General features: G+C 47.0%; 1 protein-coding gene across 5 annotated transcripts in view; it reads left to right on the forward strand.

The window, feature by feature from the left end:
- LOC148325173 (voltage-gated inwardly rectifying potassium channel KCNH6-like) overlaps nt 1-14816 on the forward strand; it is an 84939-nt gene extending 70123 nt beyond the window's left edge. For 4 of the 5 annotated variants that reach the window (XM_088311870.1, XM_088311871.1, XM_088311873.1 and 1 more), the window contains exons 20-23: nt 8755-8903; nt 8986-9211; nt 10502-11030; nt 11299-14816. In XM_088311870.1, coding sequence (XP_088167996.1) covers nt 8755-8903; nt 8986-9211; nt 10502-11030; nt 11299-11409 — 1015 coding nt within the window. In that variant the 3' untranslated portion in view covers nt 11410-14816. The remainder of the gene's footprint in view (nt 1-8754; nt 8904-8985; nt 9212-10501; nt 11031-11298) is intronic. The other variant, XM_088311872.1, reaches the window with a different exon arrangement.
- Nucleotides 14817-22416: the final 7600 nt, after the last annotated feature.

Below are 22416 nucleotides of genomic sequence, written 5' to 3' on the forward strand. Positions count from 1 at the left end.
CTTAGCAATGTTGCACTTTTTTTCTACACTTTTGCGCGTAACATTATTTCAGACTAGTCTCTGACTTCTATTCTTGCTGAGCTTGATGTACAGTCATTTAACAAAAGGTAATCCATTGGCCTGCTGTCTTCTAGAAAGAGCTGAGTCACAAGACAAAGCTATGTGTAAAATTGGCAAAAACTATTTTCTCTAAGTAGGTAAACATAAGTAACATCAAGTTCATCCTTTGGTAAATTGAGCAACTGAACTCTCATGACATATGCTGACATCTCAGAGAATTTGCAGACGACTTGCATGAAGCCATGCATTAGGATTACATTTTCTAAGTTTGTGTGATTTGGGAGATATTCTTCCTAAAAATATTGTTTGCATGATCCTTATATAAGGCGGCGTGGCTCAGTGGTAGAGTGGTCGTTTCCCAACCAAGATGTTATTGGCAAAGCTGGGCACTCGGTCCAGGTGCTTGAATTAAATTGCTGTAAATAAATTTATGTAATTCAATAATTCAGTTTTCAATTCAAATATTCAAGTCAAGCAATTCACATTCAAATTGATATTCAGATTCAGTTTCTAGTGGCACAAATATCAGCCCAAAGATAACGCTGATAAGCGCATTTCCTTGTTTTATACCGATTCCTTAGGATGGTATTCAGCCTCAGTGAGTATTGAACTCACAACCACGTATTTTCTAGAGTAGTGCACAAGCCATTGAGCTATGAGGTATTGCATGAAAGAAGGCTGTGAGCATTTTTGTAAACGAGCTAACAACAGCACAGCCTATTGGATTCAGAGTGTCTGTTGACCTCATATAAATACATGGAATTACACATTTCAATGATAAGAATTTGAATGAAACTTGATCGCTGCTTCCGTTTTGCTCAGGTCATAGTGAGAGCTGAACCCACAATCATCATCATCGGCATCACAGTCTTGGAAGATTATTCATTTCTTTTTAGTTTAGATCGTCACACAGCTTCTGCTGTTGTTGTTGTTGTTGTTGTTGTTGAGTCACTCGGTCGCCTGAGGATGATCCTCAGAAGCGCTAGACTCGCTTGTGGGAGGCGCCTTAGTTCTTCGAAAGAGAACCCCATCTGGCGATGGTATCGTGCTGACTGGAATGCAGGGCACCGCAGCCATAGATGCTCGGCCGATTCTTCTTCCTCACCGCAGATACGGCACCGATCATCTTCGCTTTTCCTCGTCAAATGTTGCCATCTTCGGAGGGCAGGATGGTGACCGGACCGGAATCGGATAAGATCGACGAGGTCTTGGCAGTTGGGACTCTTCCTCCGGATTGGGGCGGGAAGAGGTGAGGGAAATGAGGCGGGGGTGTGTAGATGGAGGGGGTTTGCCGCTCCTGCGGATAATGGCGAGCCGGGTTTGTGGGTCCAGCGGGGTGGCAGGTTGGGGGAGGGCTGAGCCAAGTTTGGCCTGCTCGTCTGCAAGGTCGTTGCCCGGGAGGTTGCAGATCAGCCAAATGCTCTTGGAGGAGGGGAAGGCCGCAATTGAGGTGTTGAGGGAAAGGAGGGATGGGTCAGACAGGTTAGGGTGTGAGAGAGCTTGAAGGAGTGACTTGCAGTCTGTGATGATGGAGGCTGAGAACCAGTCGTCGTTCTGCTCGAGCCAAGAGATGGCCGCGATCAGGGCGGTCTTCTCTGCCTGAAAAGAGCTGCTAAAGGTTCCAGTAGGCGCGAGCCAGGAGTGGATCACTGTGTTGCCTCTAAAGACGACCACTCCGGCTCCTCCGTTCTCCGTACCGTTGAGGGTGAAGCCATCAGTGAAGATCTGCAGGTCTGTTGGGCCCTCAGCCGCAATTGTTTCCTCTGCAGAGGCGAGTTGTTGGGCGGGGGATGTGGATGGGGGTGAAGTGGATAGATGGCGGTGGGGGCAGTGGCCACGGAATATTAGGGTTATTTACATGATCCGGGTCTGCTGGAGTGAGGTTTAGAGAGGATAGAATAGGAGTGGTAGTGTTCCTCCAGTCATCTCTTTTAAGGCGTTTTGGGCAGTGCTTTTCCAGAAACATTCTCCTGTCGTCGTTGGGGGGGAGGTGGAACCATTCATCAGCTTTCCTAAGGCTGGCAAGCTGAAGTCGGGAAGAAAGCGGTGGGAGCTGGGCTTCATGGAGGACAGCGTCGATGGGAGTAGATCGGAGTTGGCCCGTAATTGCTCGAGCTGCGTCCGATTGTGCCCTCTCCAATTTTTGGATGTTAGTTTTGGAAGTCCAGGGCGCCCAGGCAGGAGCTGCATATTCTGCGAGCGATCGAAGGATGGCTATGTAGATCGTCCGCATCTCCAAGGGCCGCCATCCCCAAGACGTACCGGTCAGTTGTCGCATGAGGTTGGAGCGTTGCTTCATGACTTGGCACAAGTGCCGGACGTGGTCGTTGAACGTCAGACGGCGGTCGTATCGAACCCCCAGGAAAATAGAAGTAGGGTTTGTCTTGAGTCTCGAACCCCCTACAGTGATGTTTGGGCACCAAGAGGATTCAGCAGCATCCATGGAAAAGAAAGCAACTTCTGACTTCGCCGTATTGAGGGTGAGACGATTGTTAGAGGCCCATTGGTATACTTTGGCCGCCTCCGACTCTAGTGTCGCCGCCACCTCCTCTTTATTGCGGCCGCTACATGCCAGCGCCAAGTCATCAGCATAGCCGGAGACGAGGGTGGAGGACTCGAAAGAGTTTAGCAGGTCGTTGATGTAGATGGTGAAGAGGAGAGGTGATAGTACTGTGCCTTGGGGGAGGCCTTCTTTGAACGTACGGCAGCGTCCCGTGGTTCCGTTCACCCTCACGCGTGCCGTTCGGTTGGTGAACCAGGCCTTGGCCCACTCAACGAATCGAAGAGGGACGTCAATATTCAGCATCTTTTGGAGGAGGTTAGCCCGCCACACTTGATTATACGCTTTGCTGAAGTCGAAGAAAGCGGCAACTGTGCGTAGACGTTGTTTGGACTGGAACCCATCCATGACGAATTGGGACAGTCGGAGACATTGATCAGTGGTGCAGCGGCCTTTACGGAAACCCGCCTGCCAAGGACTCAGAATCCCATTATCCTCGAGCCATTTTGACAAGCGGTTGACGATGAGTCTCTCCATAGTTTTACTGATCGTTGAAGTTAGAGCGATTGGGCGGTAGCTCCCGATAAGCTGTGGGTCCTTGCCTTTCTTGTGGAATGGGATGATCTCCGCCGTGCGCCAGGATTGGGGGCACCATTGGGTGGTCCAGCTGGTATTGAGGAGTTGGAGGAGGACAGGGAGTGCAGCAGGGGGCAGTTGTTTGAGCATCTCTCGAGCTATCCCGTCTGGGCCAGCAGCTTTTCCTGGTTTGAGTTGATGGAGTGCACGGCGGAGCTCATCATGAGTGAATGGGCACTCGAGCGACTGCCGAGGGGAACCCTGTAGTTTACGGACATCTCTTCGAAGCCCTCGTACGGTCCTCCTACTCGCCTTGTCACTTTTGCGCCCACTCACCCTCGCGTATTCGACGACAAATGCTGTAGCTTTGGCCTTGTCAGAGGCGTATTCGCGGTTGTTGTAGATCAGCGCCTTGTTTGACTCTTGTGGACAGTTATTTCCCTACTGCCCAGGCTTGTGTAGAGTCCTTGGTCTCCGCGATCTTTTGGAGGTGGAGGTGCCAAGTGGTGCGCTTCGCCTCGGCCGTCTTCTCGGCTACTTCCCTGCATTTTTGTAGATAAGCCAGTCTGGTAGTGACGTTCAGGTGTCGTCGGAGCCGATTCCTCTCCTTGATGAGTGTTTTCAGTTCCCCGTTCATCCAAGGGACGTTGTTTGGACGGAGGACTTTTTTGGGGACAGCTTCTTCACCTGCCCCTTTGAGGAGATCGGTGAACGCGGTGAGAAGGCTTTTTGGGGGCGTGGAGTGATCAAGGTTGGGGAGGTCTCGTAGGATAGCTCCTTTATACTTCCCCCAGTCCCCTTTCTTGAAGTTCAGTGTGACACGGCGCTTCTCCGACTCGGTCTTGAACTCCTCCTTCCATTTAACCAGAATCGGTAGGTGGTCAGAGGAGAGCTCGACGAGGGGAGTCCAGCTGCAGGATTCCGCCGTCAGTGGGTCCGCAATTATTAAGTCTGGAGCGCTCAGGTTACTTCTATCCAGGTGATGGGAGTAGCGGGATGGGGAGCCATCGTTCAGGAGGATACGTTCTCTGTCTTCCAACCAGTCGTATACGGCTTGCCCTCTGGGGTCGGCTTGTACAAGGTCATCCCAGGAAACGTGGTGGGCATTGAAATCTCCACATATTAGGCCCCGAGCTGTAGGTAGACAAGGCAGCCACGTAGTATGGCTGTTGGGTGGGCCAGCGAAAGAAGATGAAGCTGGGGGGACATATATATTAGTAAGGGAGAGTTGGGATCTTCTTGCAGTGGGGATGAGGATCTGCTGCATCTGCGCAGGGCTGGAGTTGCTTGGTGGGGCTATAGAGTAGGGGATACCATGGCGGATGTACGTTAGGAGTCCACCTCCTCTGTGATTTTTGGTTCCACTGAAGGGGCGGTCTAGGCGAATGGTGTCGTAGCCCGGGAGAAAGGGGGTGGGATCCTCCCGACCAAGTTTCGTTTGTAGCATAAGAACATCACAACGAAGTCTTTTTGCTAGAGCTCTTAGCTCAGTGATCTTGGTAGCTAGAGAGTCGCAGTTCCACTGCAAGATGATGAGGTGGGATTGAGATTGAGGGGGGAGTTGCGCCTTCCTATCGTCACATGTTGTGCCCAAAATTGGAATCTGCGATTGGATGCAAGTTGGGCAGATCCAGGAGCTTGAAGCTTTCATAGCATCCACTGCTGGCTTTGACTCAGGTGCGCATCCCGAGTGGAAACCTCTATTACATAAGCTGCAGGAGAGGGCACAGGGGTTGGGCAGTTGGGCCTTGCAGATTGGACACTTCTTATTGGGGGCGAGTAGGGGTGGGGTGCTGGCGCTATTTGTAAGGCTGATGGTTGGGGGAATGGCGCTTGGTTGGGGCGGTGTAGAGCTGGGGTGGGTTTGGGAAGAGGCTGTAGATGGTGGCTGAGAGGGTGTGGTAACTGGGTTGAGGCAATTGGCACATGTCCAGTGTGGGGATCGGTCATACCGACTGACCTTAGTGCAGGATTTGTGCGCCCAATTATCGCAGGAGTCGCATTGGAGGGGGGTGTTGTTGCTTCGGATGACCCGGGGGCAAACAAAACACTTGGTCCCTTCAGGTGGTGTAGGTGCGGATGGGGGTGATGAAGAAGCTGGAAAGGATGATGATAAAAGCGGATGTAGTGATGGAGTGGGGATGGTAGATAGGGTAGATGAAGTTGATAGCGGGCTGCGACTATCCTGTGCCGCCAGACCTGGCGGGGTATGACCCAAGCAGACCAAGCAGACGAAACCTCTGAAGTCCTTTGTACGTTCGGGCAGGCCAGTGCAAGATTTGTGGAATCCCCGTGGGCAGGTGGTACAGGTGACGGGAGTGTGGTCGCAGCAAATAGCACGAAAGCACCACTGGCATTTGACTTTGGATTGTGGGCCAGTGTTTCCCTCGATGTCGCCCGCCCTAAGAAGAAGAGACCGGAGATGCAGGACGGGCGATGCAGCTCCGATCAATGAAAAGGGCGCCTCCCATCCGCGCTTCTGCTGTGGATGGTGAGTACAATTCGGGAGAAGCAGACACGGCCGCAGACGTCTCAGGTGTGGGCTGCAACCGGTGCTGGTCTGGGCATGGTGGCTTTCTGCTTCCTCAACTTCCTTTTTGTTTCTCGATGTAGAGCCAGAGCGGTTTTGTGAGTCTGCAGTACTTTTCGTAAAGCTTGTTTCTATTTCTGACGGTCCTGGGCAACTATGCGACAGACATGGCCCAGCCAGCGGAGACGCTGTTGTTTCAGCAGGGAGAACATGGTGGGGAGCTGTGCTCTCTCCAGGATTGCACTTGCGATAGTCTGTGACCTTGTCCTGCCAGGTGACTCCCAGTATACATCTCGGACAGCGCAGATGGTATGAGTTTAGCCTCTGTCAATGTGTGCATAGCTAGTCCAGGCTTCGCTGTCATACAAGAGTGTACTGACAACACAGGCTCTGTAGACTTCTACCGTTGTATGGATGATGAGGCTGCTGTTCTCCCATACACTAATTTAGGGGTAGGCAACTCCGGTCCTAAAGAGCCACTTTCCTGCCTATTTTAGAAGTTTCCCTACTCAGAACACCTGACTGAAATGATCAGCTCACCAGGAAGCTCCATGGAAGCTTGCTGACAGCCCTGATCATTCGGATTAAGTGTGTAAAGGAAGGAGAATTGTAAAACAGTCAGGACAGTTGCTCTTTAGGACCTTTCTTAATGCGATTGCTGACCTCAGCATTGAGTAAGAGATTGCTGTTGATGATGGACCCGAGATAGGTGATGGCGAATGGTCCGACCTTTGTTTTTGCTTTCGGGAGGGAATGAAAAGTTTTCCGTCTGTCCTGGTGTGTATGTGGACTCCCTCAGTGTATGTTTAAAAGGCTTGGCACAGGAAGAGAGAGAAAAATATCCCAAACAGAGTGGTTGCCAGAACACAACCCTGATTGACACCACAGCAGATGTTGAAGGGTTCAGAAGTCCACCTATCAAACTGGACAGTACCTTTCATGTCGGTGTGGAAGGACTGGAGGACGCCGAGGAGTCCTGGTGATCAGCTGATCCGTTCCACCAGTTAGAAGAGTCCGCTCCGGCTCACCTGGTCGAAGCCCTTGGTAAGGTTGAGGAAGGCCATGTGCAGAGGTTTACGTTGCTCTCTGCACTTCTCCTGCAGCTCTCTCGGTTTAAGATCATATCGAGAGTTGCTCTTCCTGCTCTGAACCCTGCCTGTGACTCAGAGTAGAGCTTCGCTGCGAGGACTTGGAGTCTATTTAGTGCAACTCGAGCAAAGAGCTTGCCGGTAATGTTGAGTATGCAGATGCCGCGGTAGTTGTTCGAGTCACTCCTGTCTCCCTTGTTTTTGTACAAGGTGACAATGTTTGCGTTTCTCATGTACTGTGCAGTCTATGCAGTCTGTGCAGTCTATGCAGAAGGCAATCTTCCCACACTTTAGGACTTTAGCAGTTATGGCATCGACTCCTGGAGCTTTCCCACTGGTCAGGCTGTTAATGGCTTTGCTTACCTCCTCAGACGTTGATGTAGAGCTCTTCAATGACTGGTAGGTGCCCTACATGCCTGAGGACTGCATCGGAGACACTATTGTCCTTGGCTTACAGCTCTGAGTAGTGTTCCACCCAGCGGTCTAGCTGTTTAAAGCGGTCAGCGATGGTTTCTGCCAAAGCTGATTTCAGCGGGGCGATTGTGCACGGTGATGGTCCGCGGTAATGCCGTTGAACATGAGTCTGATGTTGCCTGTGTCAGTAGCTGATTTTATGTCGCTTCCGAGCTGATGCCAATAGTCGTCACAGCGTTGAGAGGCTTGTTGAAGTTTCCCCCTCGAGGATTGGAGGTCCTGTAGAGTTTGTGTGTTCGGAGTGAGCCTGTATATTGTGAGGGCGATGCATTTCTTCTTGAGAATCTGTGCCAATGTTGTTTGGTTGACATCAAACCAGTAATTTGGCTCAGCCTGCTTTTTGCCAAAGACGGTCAGGGCCGTACTGTAAATGGCATCAATCAAGCCATCCCAGTATTGCGGGGCTGAGGAAGACAGGGGTGGGTCGGGGAGAGACTCCTCAAGGGCACGGAGGAAGGCCGTAGCGTTGGTTGGGTCAGATGTTCTGCTGTTTTCAATGCGGGCGTTTTCTTTGGGTTTGGATCGATAGTTTTTTTGCTTGTAGCTTGACTCTACAAAGAACAATTGAGTGGTCTGTGTCGCAGACTACACTGTGAAGGCTGCGTGTTTGTAGGATAATTCTGAGATCAGGCGTGCGTGTTATGATCAAGTCTAACTGGTGCCAGTGAACTCAGCGTGGTTGTCTCCAAGATACTTTGTGGATGGTTTCGACTGGAAGTAAGAGTTGGTGATGCAGAGGTGATGGTATGTGCAGAATTCCAGAAGGCGGTGGCCGTTTTCGTTCAGTTTACCAATTCCATGGTAGGCAGGATGAGTATGCGATGCTATTTAACCCATAGCTGGGACAATGGTTAGCGGATGCCAGGGTGTGACCACGGCATACATATGTGCCAGAGGACCTGCATGTCTCGACTAGGGGCCCGCTGTTGCTCACTGATCCCCTGCACTTTAGCCTGGGACCACAAGGTACCCACAAGCACTACTACTCCAACACTACTGTACTTAACACTGCCCTGTGTGCAAGCACACTTCACACACTGAATCCACAACTACGAGTAAAATTGGGCAGTTTTCTAATGCTAAACACTAAGAAACTAGTAGGAGTACATTAACAGCAGCAAAATCAGTACTGACTTATGACGTATGACTACAACATCTGCGGAGGTTTAGCCAGGAATTATTTTTTTGCATAATCTATTAAGATTTTCTGTACTGTCAACAGGACTTTGTTAACGAGCTCACAAAACCACTACCTCAAAATTGGGGTACTCTTCCATTTTTTCAGAGAAAACTCAAGCACATCGCTTGACTTGCAGAAGATCACATAGCCTTGCTTGATACCAAGTCTTCAAAGGTTCTTGCTATAAATGTGTTAACAATTCAAAGTACAATTCAATTTAACACTTCAGTATGCTAGGCTGGATTTGTATTACATGGAATATAGCACGAGCAACAATTCGAGGTTGTGTGTTCTGATTTCTGGGAGTTTTTGCAACAATGTTACATAGCTGTCACTTTTACTGCAGATATGATCCAATGTTCTCCAGTGAAATAGACGCAGAAGATTCTGAACTGACCAGCCCAGTTCAGATCGCCATGGCTGATGCGGCTGCCACAAAGACTATCAGGTCTCCTCAAATTGACATGAGCGATAAGGCCCATAATTCCTACAGAGGCATGTATAATGTTTTAAATAGATTGACTTTTATGCCTTGTTTCAGCTTTTCTCTTACTGAATTTGTCTAACTGCTTTTCAGGAGTGTCCAACATTTTTACATTCTGGGGATCAAAAGATCAAGAGGACCAAAAATATGAGGAGGTCCCCTGCATTCAGAGTCTCCCCTCTGAGCCTCATTCCTCTCAGGCATCCGAGCAATCCTCTTCTCACTTCAATCCCTCCAGCACGCCTCCCCCACCATTCGCTCGGGGACAGAAAAAAGACTTAGAGAACAGACTGGAGACATTGCAGCAACAACTCGCCAGGTAGGATCCAAGATTCTTCAGCAGCTTTTTCAAAAGTGAAACAAATGAAAATCAAGTCAAATGCAATTACACAGTGCTGTACCTACAAAAATCTTCAACTGTATGGAGAAAATATGAGTCCAATTCAGTTTACTGTGGGTATAGACTTGCAATCTGCTCCTGAAAAAGGAATTGCGAATAGGTAAATCTATCATCACTGATCCGCGAGTATTTGGAGATCAACTGTAGTAGAGGAAACGTGTTTTGACCGCCCCCCCAAAAAAAGATCATTTTGAATTATTTATTTATTAATTTTTTGTTAATCGGGGGCCACTCACTCGTGTGTGTGCACTATACTTTTCGGCTTGAACCACATTAGGGTGGAGAATTACCCATAAACAGCAAATTAGTAATACAATTAGTATCTACAGATAAAATAAAACAACTGTTGCTTAGTAAGTTCACATTCAAAACGGAAATGAATTGGTTAGGGCCAAAATCAGCCTTGACGAAGAGCTTATAAGGTCAAAAGTAGATTCGATATTTTTAAAAACTGTTTTATTTGCAATATTTTGCCTCACAAAGAACTGCTTTTTGACATCTACAAAAAAGTAGGTCTCAAAATGACTCTTGAACAAATTTAGCTTTGCGAAATGACTACATATTTATATATTTTTTTTTATTTCTAGGATTTTAATTGCATGAAAAAAATTATATAAAAAAAAAACTGACGTTCACATGAAAATCCAACATTTGAATGAAAAGCACCAGAGAGAAGAATAAATATATTTTCAAATGAAATGTTTTACCTTTCACGTTTAACCCTTTCAGAAATACTTCCATTGTGATTTTCTTATTCCTTTAGACCAGGGGTCTTCAATCCTGTTCCTCGAGGGCCGGTGTCCTGCCTGTCTTCCACCTCTCCCTGGTGCAACACACCTGAGCAATCGTTATCTAGCTTATACAGACCTTGCTGATTATCTGATCATTTGAATCAGCTGTGTTGCAGCAGGGAGAGATGGAAAACCTGCAGGACACCGACCCTCGAGGAACAGGATTGAGGACCCCTGCTTTAGACCTTATTGAACCATTTCAAAAAAGCTTGACTCCCTAACACAATATTGATTTCATTTTTATGGCATATTTGTAAATTTTACTGTACATAGTGAATGTTTTACTTTAAGAAAATTGTGAATTGAATCTGTCAGAAAAATGTAATCTTATCCTCAAATCATTCCCTAGCCCCAGATAAGTAATATTTTAACTCCAAGTCATTCAACTAATTTGTATATATGGATTAATGTTTTCTAGGTTGGAATTACGCATGTCAGCAGACATTGGGGTTATAATGCAACTGCTCCAGAGACAGACGTCAACATTCCCTCCTTCCTATAATACATCCCCAACATCACCCGTCTATTCTCGCAGTCAGTCCCCTTCTGCCGAATCGCTCGTCAAGACCCTCACAAAGTCCTCATCAACCATTTGCAAACCACAGCCGTCCGCTGAAAAACGACATCAGCCATTTTCAAAGTCTCAAATTGTAACATGTGGTTCTTCTATCCGTCTATTTCCTAACACCCCTCCAATTTATAATTCACTGATTCAGACTTGTCCTCTTTCTTCTACCTGCATACAACAGAACAACCCCACCTCTGCACCACCTCCCTCCACCTCCATTGAGTCATCCTCTACTACGCACTTCCAGACTCGAGGAAATCTCTTTGCTTTACCCTCTTACGCAAGCTCCCTATTGTCACCCCTCAACCCCACAAGCATTCAATCTACAGATATTGCTCTACCAGCTCTTCATGTTGGGTCACAAATGCTGGCTTCACAGGTATTAAATGCATAATCATGATGATGAAAATTGTCTATATAGTTTCATAACAAACCTGAGTAAATGGCCCAATTGAGAATATTAATGTCAAGTTTATACATGATATTACAATGTGGGCCACATTGCAGTGGGTCACGAAGAGTTCCTCGGAAGTTTATAAATGTTTGGTCTGCTTTAGAAATGGTTTGTCAGGACTAACATTTCACTCAATGTATTCACATCACATATAAAACTGAAGCCATTTACTGAAATGATCTTGTGTTGGCAGGATGGTGTCACCACAGAGGACCAATCAACTAAGCATCAACCACTGACTCCTCGTCTTTACTCCATCAGTCAGTCAGACACAGACAGCCCACAGAGAAGCACGCTTCCATAACCAGACAAAATATGCAGTGGAATTTAATTTACAGAGAAGAATCCGCTATTATGTGGAGAGCAGCCTCACTGGACCGCAGATGTTAAGAGAGGGCATATTTGGTTCTTAATGTGCCAGTTGGAGTTTACGTTCTTTTGGTGCTTCGTGATGAGGAAATAGAAAACTCACCAGAAAGAATAATACCAATAGTAACAAAATAACCAATTCAAGTAATATATGTGTGTGTACTTTGAAAGACATATGAAGGTTTAGGTTGATATGTGTGAATTATTGTTTGTTGTCTAGTAGAAGTTGTATAGAACAAAGTAGACATACATTTGGAAAATTATTGGTACATAAATTACCTATAGCTTTTGACTCATTTCATCAACTACTTATCCAGGATCGCAATATTTTATTTAGAACCATGGGCCAGGGTGAGAACATCATTTGACCAATCAATCAATCGAGTGCTTCTCCTCAAAGCTCAGCTGCTTCTTTTCCATGACAAACTGATGCAAAACCCGCATCACTACAGGCACCACAGCCCCTTTTTTTGCCCTTAACATCTCTCACGCTATTCTTCCCTCACTTGTGAACTAGAACCCAACATACTTACACTCTTCCACTTGGCACAGGATCTCATTCCTGACCGTGAGGGGGATTCTATCCTTTTCCATTTGAGCAGTATCCCCACAGCATTCCTGATTCTCATTCCAACCGCTTTACGTTCTAGCGAAGCTTTCTGCTTGATGAAGTCAACGCAACCACAAATGCAAAAATCGGAGACATAATACTGAGGCCACCAGAATGTCTATGTATAGGATTCTGTCCACGGAGGTTATGAACAGTTAAAGAAAAAAACAATAAAACACTCACCAACATGCCAGTTGCAGGATAAAATTCATTTTGGTGGATGTTCATGAAAACGCAGAAAATCTAGCCGGTGATGCATGACGCAATTGTGTTAGTCAGATATGCGAGGTGCCGTCAATAAGTTTAATGTACGCCTCCGATCACAATTGTGGCTTAACATTTTCAAATTAAATGAAGAGTCGTCTCAGTGAATCACTTCCAATATATTGTGATATACTGATATTGTGCCAAAGAGATGTCATGATGTGTCTCAACGGAGTGCCGTCTTTGTGCTCCCTCCTGCTCCTAAGAAAAACCTCCAGCATTCGGAATTTGTGTCATAATCTGGATGAGTTAAACAATAAAATAAGTCTGTTACCAACACTGTTGCATCAAACAATAAACAATGGGTCAAATCAAACGCTAAGGACAGTCATACTAAACTAATTGTCAAAGCTAACTACCGCAGTACAATGTGGGTAAATGGCATTGGCTGTGTCAAATGTTATTTTAATCTGTGCTCTAAATCGCTAAAAATTAATAGCTGGAATATCGGTACCCCCAAAAGAATCACAAAGAAGGATCGTTTGGAACTTGAATCAAATAGAAAAACTGGATTCGTTCAAATTTCAAACATTGCCCGGCCCTTTTGATTTTGGTCAATTGTACGCCTGATGCTAGATAACGACATTTAAAATGCACATTGTGAATGCCTGAATTTCAACGGGTCATAATATAAGGATAATATGTAGGAGAGAAAACCTACGATGTATCACAATACAGTGTTCCCTTGCCACTTTGCGCTTCAAGTTTTGCGGTTTCAGTACTTTGCTTATCATTTATATATAAAAAAACAACAGAAAAAATAAGGCCATATGGGCAGCCGTATTGCGGAAAGACGCGTTGCCAGGATTGTTTCTGGCTTCTGCAGAGGTTGGAGATTTGCTGATTGTTTGAATCAGGTGTGTTTCAGTAGGTAGAGAGCTAAAACAGGCAGGGTATGGCTCTACTGGAACCGGAGTTCCATACCCCTGCTTTAAAGTATGATACAGTTTTACTTATCGAATGATCTCACCGATCCTCATCGTACTTGCCCAGCATCTCCTCAAGAACACCTTTAATGACTAATGTGCATACGCTATGTTATGTTGTTGAGTCACTCGAATGTCTCCAGAGACACGCGCCCATGGGATTTAGTCGCTTGGTGTGGGGCCAATTGCAAGTTTGTTTACTACCTGGACTGTGCTGTTGTTCTCACTCTGTTTCTATTGGTGTTTAGATCTCCGCCGACCACACACCTGCCTGGCTCACTTCCTCGTCCCCGTCGTGTCTTTTATCGTCCAGTCTTGTCCTATTTGCCATTCGTTGTGACCTGTCCTACTGACACTTTCTCAGTCCACATGATATAGACAGAATTGTCTCCTGTGAAAAGTTAAAGTAGTCTAATATTTTTGTATGCTGCTATGGTTCACTGTCTTTTTTGCGTCTGTCTCATCTCAACGCTCATTCTGTCAGACTGCATTTCCAATAAATATCCATCACAAAGTAAATGTGGGTTAAGTAACTGAAAGCAAATGCATTGTTGGAGTTTTCAAAAGTAAGAAATATGTGAATTAAAAGAATGTCCTAGTGTCACATCCGTTCCAATGTTCTTAGTCCTCAGTGAATAAGACAGTTTACACTGTATAATACTCTTTACAATTCACAGGAAAGCTTCAAACTTTCTATGATTTATTATTATTTACATATATTTATATTGTTATCAAGTTAACTTATATTTTTCTTGTGTTTTTTGGTGAAATGTCAAATCCAATGCTTTTGTCAAAATTATTTAAATCACAAATCCTTTATACGCTTGTCAATGGATTGCTCCTTCCATCCATCTTCTGCTTCTCACTGATGTGCTGGTGCCTATCCCAGCTGTCTTCGGGCAGTACACCCTGAACTAGTCAACAGCCAATCGCAGGACACACAAAGACAAATAACCATCCACACTCAAAATCAATTTAGACAATTAAGAGTGTCCAATCAGCCAGCCTGGCATATGCAAGTTTTTGGAATGTGGGAGGAAACCGGTGTACCCAGGGGAAATTAATGCAGGCACGGGGAGAATATGCAAACTCCAGACAGGAAGGCCGGAGCCGGAATCGATCCTCTGCACTGGTAGGCCATCGTGCTCACCAGTCGCCCACTGTGCTGACCAGCCACAGCAGTCCATGATTTGAATTATTTGGAACAACAAAATGAACTGTGCAAACTACTATAGATTATGTATGCACCATATGTTGTCTTTATCCTTGTCAGAGTTGTAAGGAGCTACGTCGATTCTTGTCAATGTATATTAGCAGATTAAGGCATTAATCGTCAAAAATAATGTTTGTATTTATTTAGATTAAGACTGTCATCAATAACCTGATCCGAATTTATCACATACTTGTGAAGGATAGTCCAGTACTTGTGATTTAGGTTGAAAATGTAAATATTTTCTGTTACTTGTCAATGTAATTTTCTTTTCTTCAAAATATTACATAGTGTAATTGTACTTAATGTTGATTGTTGACCAACACATTAAAAGGATTTTACCTGAGAACAGACAGCATGCCCAGGTTTTCTTGTAATTGTATCCCTGTGGACAAATATCTGCTGGGGAAACTTAACTGTCTTCTAAATAGGCGAGTAGCAGGTAAGATGCATCCTTAAGAAAAGCTTTTTTTATATCGTCATACACATCGTACACAATAAATATGCTTAAGTGAACAAATCTATGAATGAATCAATGAAACACCAATGTGACACAACACATAAGCACATGCACGCACAGCACCGGTACATACAGTGTAGTTTGATATAAAATGATAATTCTCCAGAAGAAGAACATAACACAGCTGATTATAAAGTCAAATCGTTTTATTTTGCATCCTTTAATTTGAACATTTAATTCGTTGGCATTATCTTTTTTTAAAACCTCAAATGAAACAATAAATATGTTGCCATGACACGAAATAACTACAACAATAAGGAATCAAAACGAGAAAAAAAAAATGTTTTTTGGGTGTTGGAGTCAAAAAGGGAGACCCAAGTGCAGTGGGTGAGATTGGGCAGCAGGAGTAATTTCAAAAAAGCATGTGGAATTATCCAATACACTGAATTAATAAAACTGAAAAACAACCAATCAAGATTTAAAGTGGAGACAAACACACTCACAAGGACAGAAGCAATCAAAGCAAGCAAAATGTTGACGTTGCTTGCCCCCAATACACCTGATTGAAGTGAACATTTCATCAGCAAGCTGTGCAGAAGCCTGAAAACTATCCTGATTATCCAGGATAGAAGCCCTCGAAGACCGGAGTTGCCCACCCCTGGTCTCGGGATAGTGCTGAAATTAAAATGGGCTCAATCTCTTGGCCAGGAGGGGAATTCTGGACATGGGGTTCTTACCCAAAAGGGGCGTCTTACACCGCTGTACCTTCCACAAAGTTATAGCAGTCAATGACTTGATTATGCGGATTGATGATTCATATGGAGGAGTGGGTCATAGTTTTTAGATATTGATGTGTAAAATAAAAATAGCATTCTTATCTTGTGCTGATGACTCATAATTGTTGATTATTCAAAATTAAAAATCCTGATTTAAAGAAACTACTTAATGAAGAAACTAAAAAATGGTCTGATGAGAATGACATAGCAACGTCTTCTCTGATGCACTTTAATTTTTATGATTGACACAAGGTTTTACTCACCAAAGGCGAACAAATTATTCCAGAGCTTCATCTGTCTGTGACATGTCACACAAAGCCATCCATCCATCCATCATCTATACCGCTTCTCCTCACTAGGGTCGCGGGGGTGCTGGAGCCTATCCCAGCTATCTTCGGGCAGTAGGCGGGGGACACCCTGAACTGGTTGCCAGCCAATTGCAGGGCACACAGAGACGAACAACCATCCGCGCTCACACTCATACCTAGGGGCAATTTAGAGTGTTCCATCGGCCTGCCATGCATGTTTTTGTAATGTGGGAGGAAACCGGAGTACCCGGAGGAAACCCACACAAGCACGGGGAGAACATGCAAACTCCACACAGGATGGCCGGAGCCGGGATCGAACCCACGCCCGATGCTGTCTCTCACTGTGAGGCCATCGTGCTAACCAGTCGTCCACCATGCCGCCCACACAAAGCCAGTGCTTCTCAATTATTTTCTGGTACACCCATTTTGATAAAAAAAAAAAATTAAAATTAAAAGTCCAATTGAAAATGGGAACTGAAAATCTAATCCAAACGCGGCTTGGGTGAATCGTTTCACAGTTCTACCACTCAAATACGCATCTCCACTGAAAAGCACGTCTCCCAACAAACCGTGACGATAAAAAAATTCATTCACTACATTCGCAAACACTTGCAAACATTCCCACTCAATGAGATCTACTATTAAGCCACAAAGACATTGATCTTATACTAAGTCCACCACATCTGGCTACAAATTTTTTCATCTGCCAGTTCTGACCACATTCCCTTCTACAAACAAGCAAGAACTAAACTGATGAAACAGCACGATAGGAAGTTTATAGAGCTAAGAAGTAAGAAAAACTAAAGAACCCCAATTTGATAACCTCCTCTCAAAGCCTTGACCAACAAGCAATGCTGCCAAGTAAAGGGTTCACACAAGCCCAAGAGGAAACAATACCTCTAAATTCAAATATAACTCTAAGACAAAAATATTACCCCAGCACATTCTCCAACTCATAAGAAAAAGAATATTGAGATGGGAATTTATTATTTCCAGGTTGCCACATACCAAAAATTAAATGAACAGACTAGAAAGAATAATCAAAACGCAACTGGCTCTGCCCCGACAGGTAACCTGGAGCACATTTTACAGAGAACTCAACCAGGGCAGAAAACCCAGAACCTTCTGGCGAAAAGTCAAGAGCCTATTTTAAAATTGAGGGAATATCATTAGACTGAATGGAGTCAGCTGCACTCCTCACCAGTCCAAAAACAGTCTCATGCAGCTCATCCCTCAATCTGCCTTACACCTGCTTCAATCAGAACATGTTAATAAATCTGATTGGCCATGTAGCCCATGTGACGTCACACAAACTAAAACTAGCTTTTGTTGGAGAGCTTAGGGTGGACTGTATCGATGACTTGGTTCAAAGGGGATATGCTCTTTTCACCCCCGGGTGTTGGTCAGAACACAAGGATGAGTCCAAGATGTGGGTTGGCAGTTTTAATGGCTTATCTTCAACCAACATGCAACGGCACAGGCAACAGGCGGACAAAACATGGGCACAGATGGAAATGAGGTGATGATGGACTCATGCATGCAGGAATGCATGTGAGCTAGTGAGAGTGTGAGCAAGTGTGCAAGTGCACATGTGGCAGTGAGCGTGTGAAGCAGTGAGCATGTGAAGCAGTGAGCATGTGAAGCAGTGAGCATGTGGTTCTGTAACAGAAAGAAAAGCACATAAGTATATGGCTCAACTCTACAGAATAGCAGCTGTAAATGTACCTGCATGCACAAACTACATAAATCCAAATGGGACACACATCGACTGCGTCAATAAACAGTTGCCAACTACGGCCGTGGACGGCGCACAATGGCGGCGGCAATATGGAATGCGCACTACCTAGTTAACAGCAGACCTGACGCACATAGGTGTATAAAACTATACAAAAACTATACAAAGGAATGGGCCTTAGTGGAGCACAACCTCCTTTATATAGGAAACATTTAGACATTCACACACCGAGCTAAAGACACACATTCAGTGACGCGGCGAACTTCAAAGGGAGCTCGGCGACGGAGCACGGCGGTGAGCACGGCAAGAAGCACAGCGGTGACGCACAACGACAAACCGGACTAAACAGGAATAGACATGACGCGGCGCGATGAATAAACAATGTAAACAAATAAATACACCAGTGTACTTACTTGAGGTCAGGAATCCACACGACCACTGAGGCATCAAAACACATCACATGCTAGTGGCGGTCGGCTAACAACTGCTGCACAACAGGCAGTTGTCAGTAACCCGTATGCGGGCGCTTCTCGCGAGAGCTCGGCACCGGCGCGACTCCAATCACACAAGTACACAAAACCATGACAACATTCAACTTCAGGAACCTTTCTAACAGCCGCCCCCGAATGTTCGAAGTACATTCGCTCCTAAAAAAGGTGATAGAGTCTCGAATGTCTCACGGCAGGCTGGTCTTGATTGTAGCGACGTCCTCATCACCAGCCCGGAGAGCTGGCAGAACGACCAACCTGGCCACTGGTCTGGTGTAGTTACGCTCGCAGATATGCACATCAACGGAGCGGACTTGTCCATCAGCGCTGGGACGGACTTGGGTGACGTGGCCCACGGGCCACATTGCTCGGGGAAGCTGGGGGTCCACCAGCATCACGACAGCGCCTTTGACGATATCAGCTCTGGTGGGTTGCCACTTCTGGCGTGTCTGCAAGTTTGGTAGGTAGTTAAGCAGGAAGCTGGACCAGAAGTGGTTCGTCAGAACTTGGGAGTGTCTCCAATGACGACGGCTCAGCAGGTCAGTCTCTGGATACAGAATCTGGGGTAATGATCCGTCCGGCCGCCCCAACAACAGGAAGTTGGGTGTCACAGGATCGAGGTCATTGAGGCTAGATGAGACGTATCCTAGTGGCTTCGAATTGAGGATCCCTTCCACTTCAAGCAGTACGGTCCTTAGTACTTCCTCTGGGACTGGCTGGGCTCCCACCGTGGTGTACAAGGCTGCCTTCACTGAACGTATCTCCCTTTCCCACGTCCCTCCGAAGTGGGGTGCAGCAGGTGGGTTGAAGTGGAAGCTGATTTTCTGCTTGGCTAGCTGTTGCAGTAGATCTGGGGACAGGGTAGCGAACGCCTCTCGCAGCTCCCTTTCTGCTCCTCGGAAGCTGGTTCCCTGGTCCGAATACAGCTCAGCGGGTGTCCCTCGGCGTGCAATGAACCGCCTGAGGGCCATCAGAACGAGTCGGGGTCGATCGTGTTCAGAAGGTCTAAGTGATCGCTTCTGGTGGTGAGGCACTTGAATATGATGCCCCACCTCTTCTCCATGCGTCTTCCCACCTTGACCTGGAATGGCCCAAAACAATCCATTCCAGTGAAGAAGAAGGCTGGCTTGAAGAGGCGTAGCCGAGCAGGTGGTAGGTCCGCCATCTTGGGGACAGCAGGTCTAGTCTTCCAGCGTCAACATTCTGTGCAGGTATGTTGGTCGCGGCGTACTGCTTCGCAGCCACGCAGAATCCAGTAGGAGCGCTGTATCTCCGCGAACACTCTCTCTGGTCCAGGGTGATGCAGACGGCTGTCGAAGTCTTGAATGAGGAGTCTAGTGTAGGGGTGGCTGGGATCCAGCACGATAGGATGAACGTCTATCTGGTCTAAATCCTCAGCGTGACAAAGCCTACCTCCAACACGAATGACCTCCTCTTCATCCATCTCAGGAGACAAGGTGAGTAGTCGGCTGCTGGATGAAACAGGCTTGCCAGCCTTCAGGAGCCTCAGCTCGTCTGGGAAGCTGTCACGTTGGGATTGCTTGAGGATGAGAATCTCTGCCCTTCGGTAATCTTCAGCAGTAGGACCGATGCTCTGATCTCCTGCACTATAGCGTGTAACAAGTCCCCCCAGGTGTCATATCTCGTCGCATCTGTGGTGCTGACCGGGACTGTAGTGACTCCACAGAAGGCAGACTTCCTTAGCTCTGAGGTATCGTCGTCATTATCAAGCCTAGGCCGGACTGGCCAATCTTCTGGGGGTTGGAGAAGGAATGAAGGTCCTTGACTCCATCGGTTGGGCTTCACAAGGTCTAGCAGTTTCTTGCCCCTTGTGATATCATCCGCAGGATTCCTCTCTGAGTCTACATATTGCCAGGCATCAGGGCTGGTGAGTTCCTGGATCTCTGCAGCTCTAGTGCCAACAAAGACCTTGAAATGGCAGGACTACGACTGCAGCCACGTCAGAACCGTGGTGGAATCAGTCCACAGGATTGTCTGTGTAATCTTCAGCGTGAGCTCCCTCCTGACGAGCTTGGCTAGTTGGGCTCCTGTGCGTGCGTGCAAGAAGGAAAGACAGGTGGACTTGCCCTTGCATCCGAGAACACGTGAACTTCATGTGTGACACTTGACGAATCTACCTCAGCAGGTAGGTAGGCTCTTGGTAGGGTGACCTGAGGGAGGAACCTTAACTCTTCTTCCCAGCTGTTCCATGCTTGGGGGAGAAGAGGATCATCCCAGCCTCTGTGCTTCTCCCAGAGGCGTCGGACAAGCATTTTGGCTCGAGTGGTGTATGGGATCAGGAACCCTAAGGGGTCGTACTGACTGGCTAAGACGGTAGATGTTCCGCAGCGTTGGCGCACCATACTCGATATGTCGGTGTTTGTAACTCATCGTGTCCGTATGACAGTGCCAGCTGAGTCCTAGCGTGGATTCAGGGGAGTCTGCCTGGTCGTGGGGAAGATGGAACTCAAAGCTGTCTGATCTTGCCTGCTTGGGTAGGTGTTCGACAACACTCGGCATGTTACTTGCCCACTGCCGTAGGTCGAATCCGCCAGCAGCTAGGAGCGTCCGGAATCTGTCCACCAGACGACTGGCTTCTTGAGGAGTTGGAAGACTCTGCAGGAGGTTGTCCACATAAAAACATCTCTCAATGGAGAACCTCACGTCATCTTCTGGTTGGCTATGTTTGGCTACATGGCGTTGCAGGGCAAATGTAGCGCAGCAGGGGCTACAAGTGGTGCCAAAGGGAAGAACTTGCCACTCGTACACTTCTTGAGGGTCACCTTTGATCATGTCACGCCAGACAAAATGAAGGAGGGAACGGTCAGCAGGGAGTAGGTGGACTTGATGGAACATCCCCTTAATGTCTGCAGTAAGGGCGACGGCGTGTTCCCTAAAGCGCAGCAGCACTCCCAAAAGCGATGCTCAGAGAGTGGGTCCAGGCACCAGTGAATCGTTCAGGCTCTGGCCTCTATACCGATAAGAGCAGTTGAAGACGATTCTGTTCTTGCCGTGATGGATCACCATGTGGTGCGGAATGTACCACTGTTCTCTCTCTTGGTTAACTTCTTGATGGCTTAACTTGGAGACGGAGCCTGCATCCACCAGCTTCTGGATCTCGATGCCGTAGACCTTGGCACGCTCTGGATCTTTGGCCAGTCGTCGTTCTGTGCTCCACAGACTCGGGATGACGGCTTCTTTCGGGGCGCGGAGAATAGGCATGTCTCGTTTACGCAGAAGGGAGGTGGCATAGCGAAGGATCCCGTGCACCTCTAGGCGGATGGTCTTTTCTTCGAGCAGGGCCACAGCTGCTTGATCCTGCTTTGACCTCGTCACGATCTTCTCGCTTCTGTAGGGAAGAGTGTCGAGTTGCCAGAGTCTTTTGACGTGTCTAAACAGTTCTGTATCGACTGGGGATACTGTTGTCAACAAACATTCTTGTGGACGTAAGGGGTCCTGGATGACCTTCGCTGGACCATGGAGGACCCAGCCTTATCTGGTACAGAGAGCTACGGGTCCACCTGGAGTGCCCCGTCTGATTGGCTCGACAGCGGTAATCAGGTGTGGGTGGTCGGACCCAATAAGCAACAATGGCCTGGCATTGTGAAAGGGCTTGATGGGTAACCCAACCAAATGAGGGTACCTCCGCTGGAGTCAATCCATCAGGTAGGCCTGGTTTGCCAGACCAAGGTGTATTGCAGTGAAGGCTTTGGAGACTTTGAAACTGGTCTTGGGGTCAGCAGCGGGAGAGATGCGGAAAGACACCGTCGAGCCACGGAGAGTCTGAACATCCTGTCGAATGGTTTGCAGTGGGAGGTCCTCCCTCGTGCCTTGTATGCCCAGGTCCCGGGCAGCTGCTGACAGGAGCATTGTCCTCTGTGACCCGTCGTCCAGGATGGCATAGGTAGTTATGGTGCGGTTGCCTTGATGAAGAAGCACTTGAGCGACCTTCAGTAAGACCCTGTTTCCCTCTTGGGGGCGGTCGACGTACAGGACTTCAGTAGTGGGGCTCACTTGCTGACTGGTTTCGCTGTTCGAAGGTCTATGTTGTGTGTTGTTAACTTCATGAAGGACCTGTAGATGCTTTCCTTGACACAGGCTGCAGGGCTTCTTCAGATCACACTGGGCTGCTTGGTGATGCCTTGCACAGCGCCAGCACCTCTTG

Source organism: Idiotropiscis lumnitzeri, chromosome 12 (genome assembly GCF_059441095.1).
Source record: "Idiotropiscis lumnitzeri isolate Australia: NSW breed Sydney's pygmy pipehorse chromosome 12, RoL_Ilum_1.0, whole genome shotgun sequence".
Lineage (NCBI taxonomy): Eukaryota > Metazoa > Chordata > Actinopteri > Syngnathiformes > Syngnathidae > Idiotropiscis > Idiotropiscis lumnitzeri.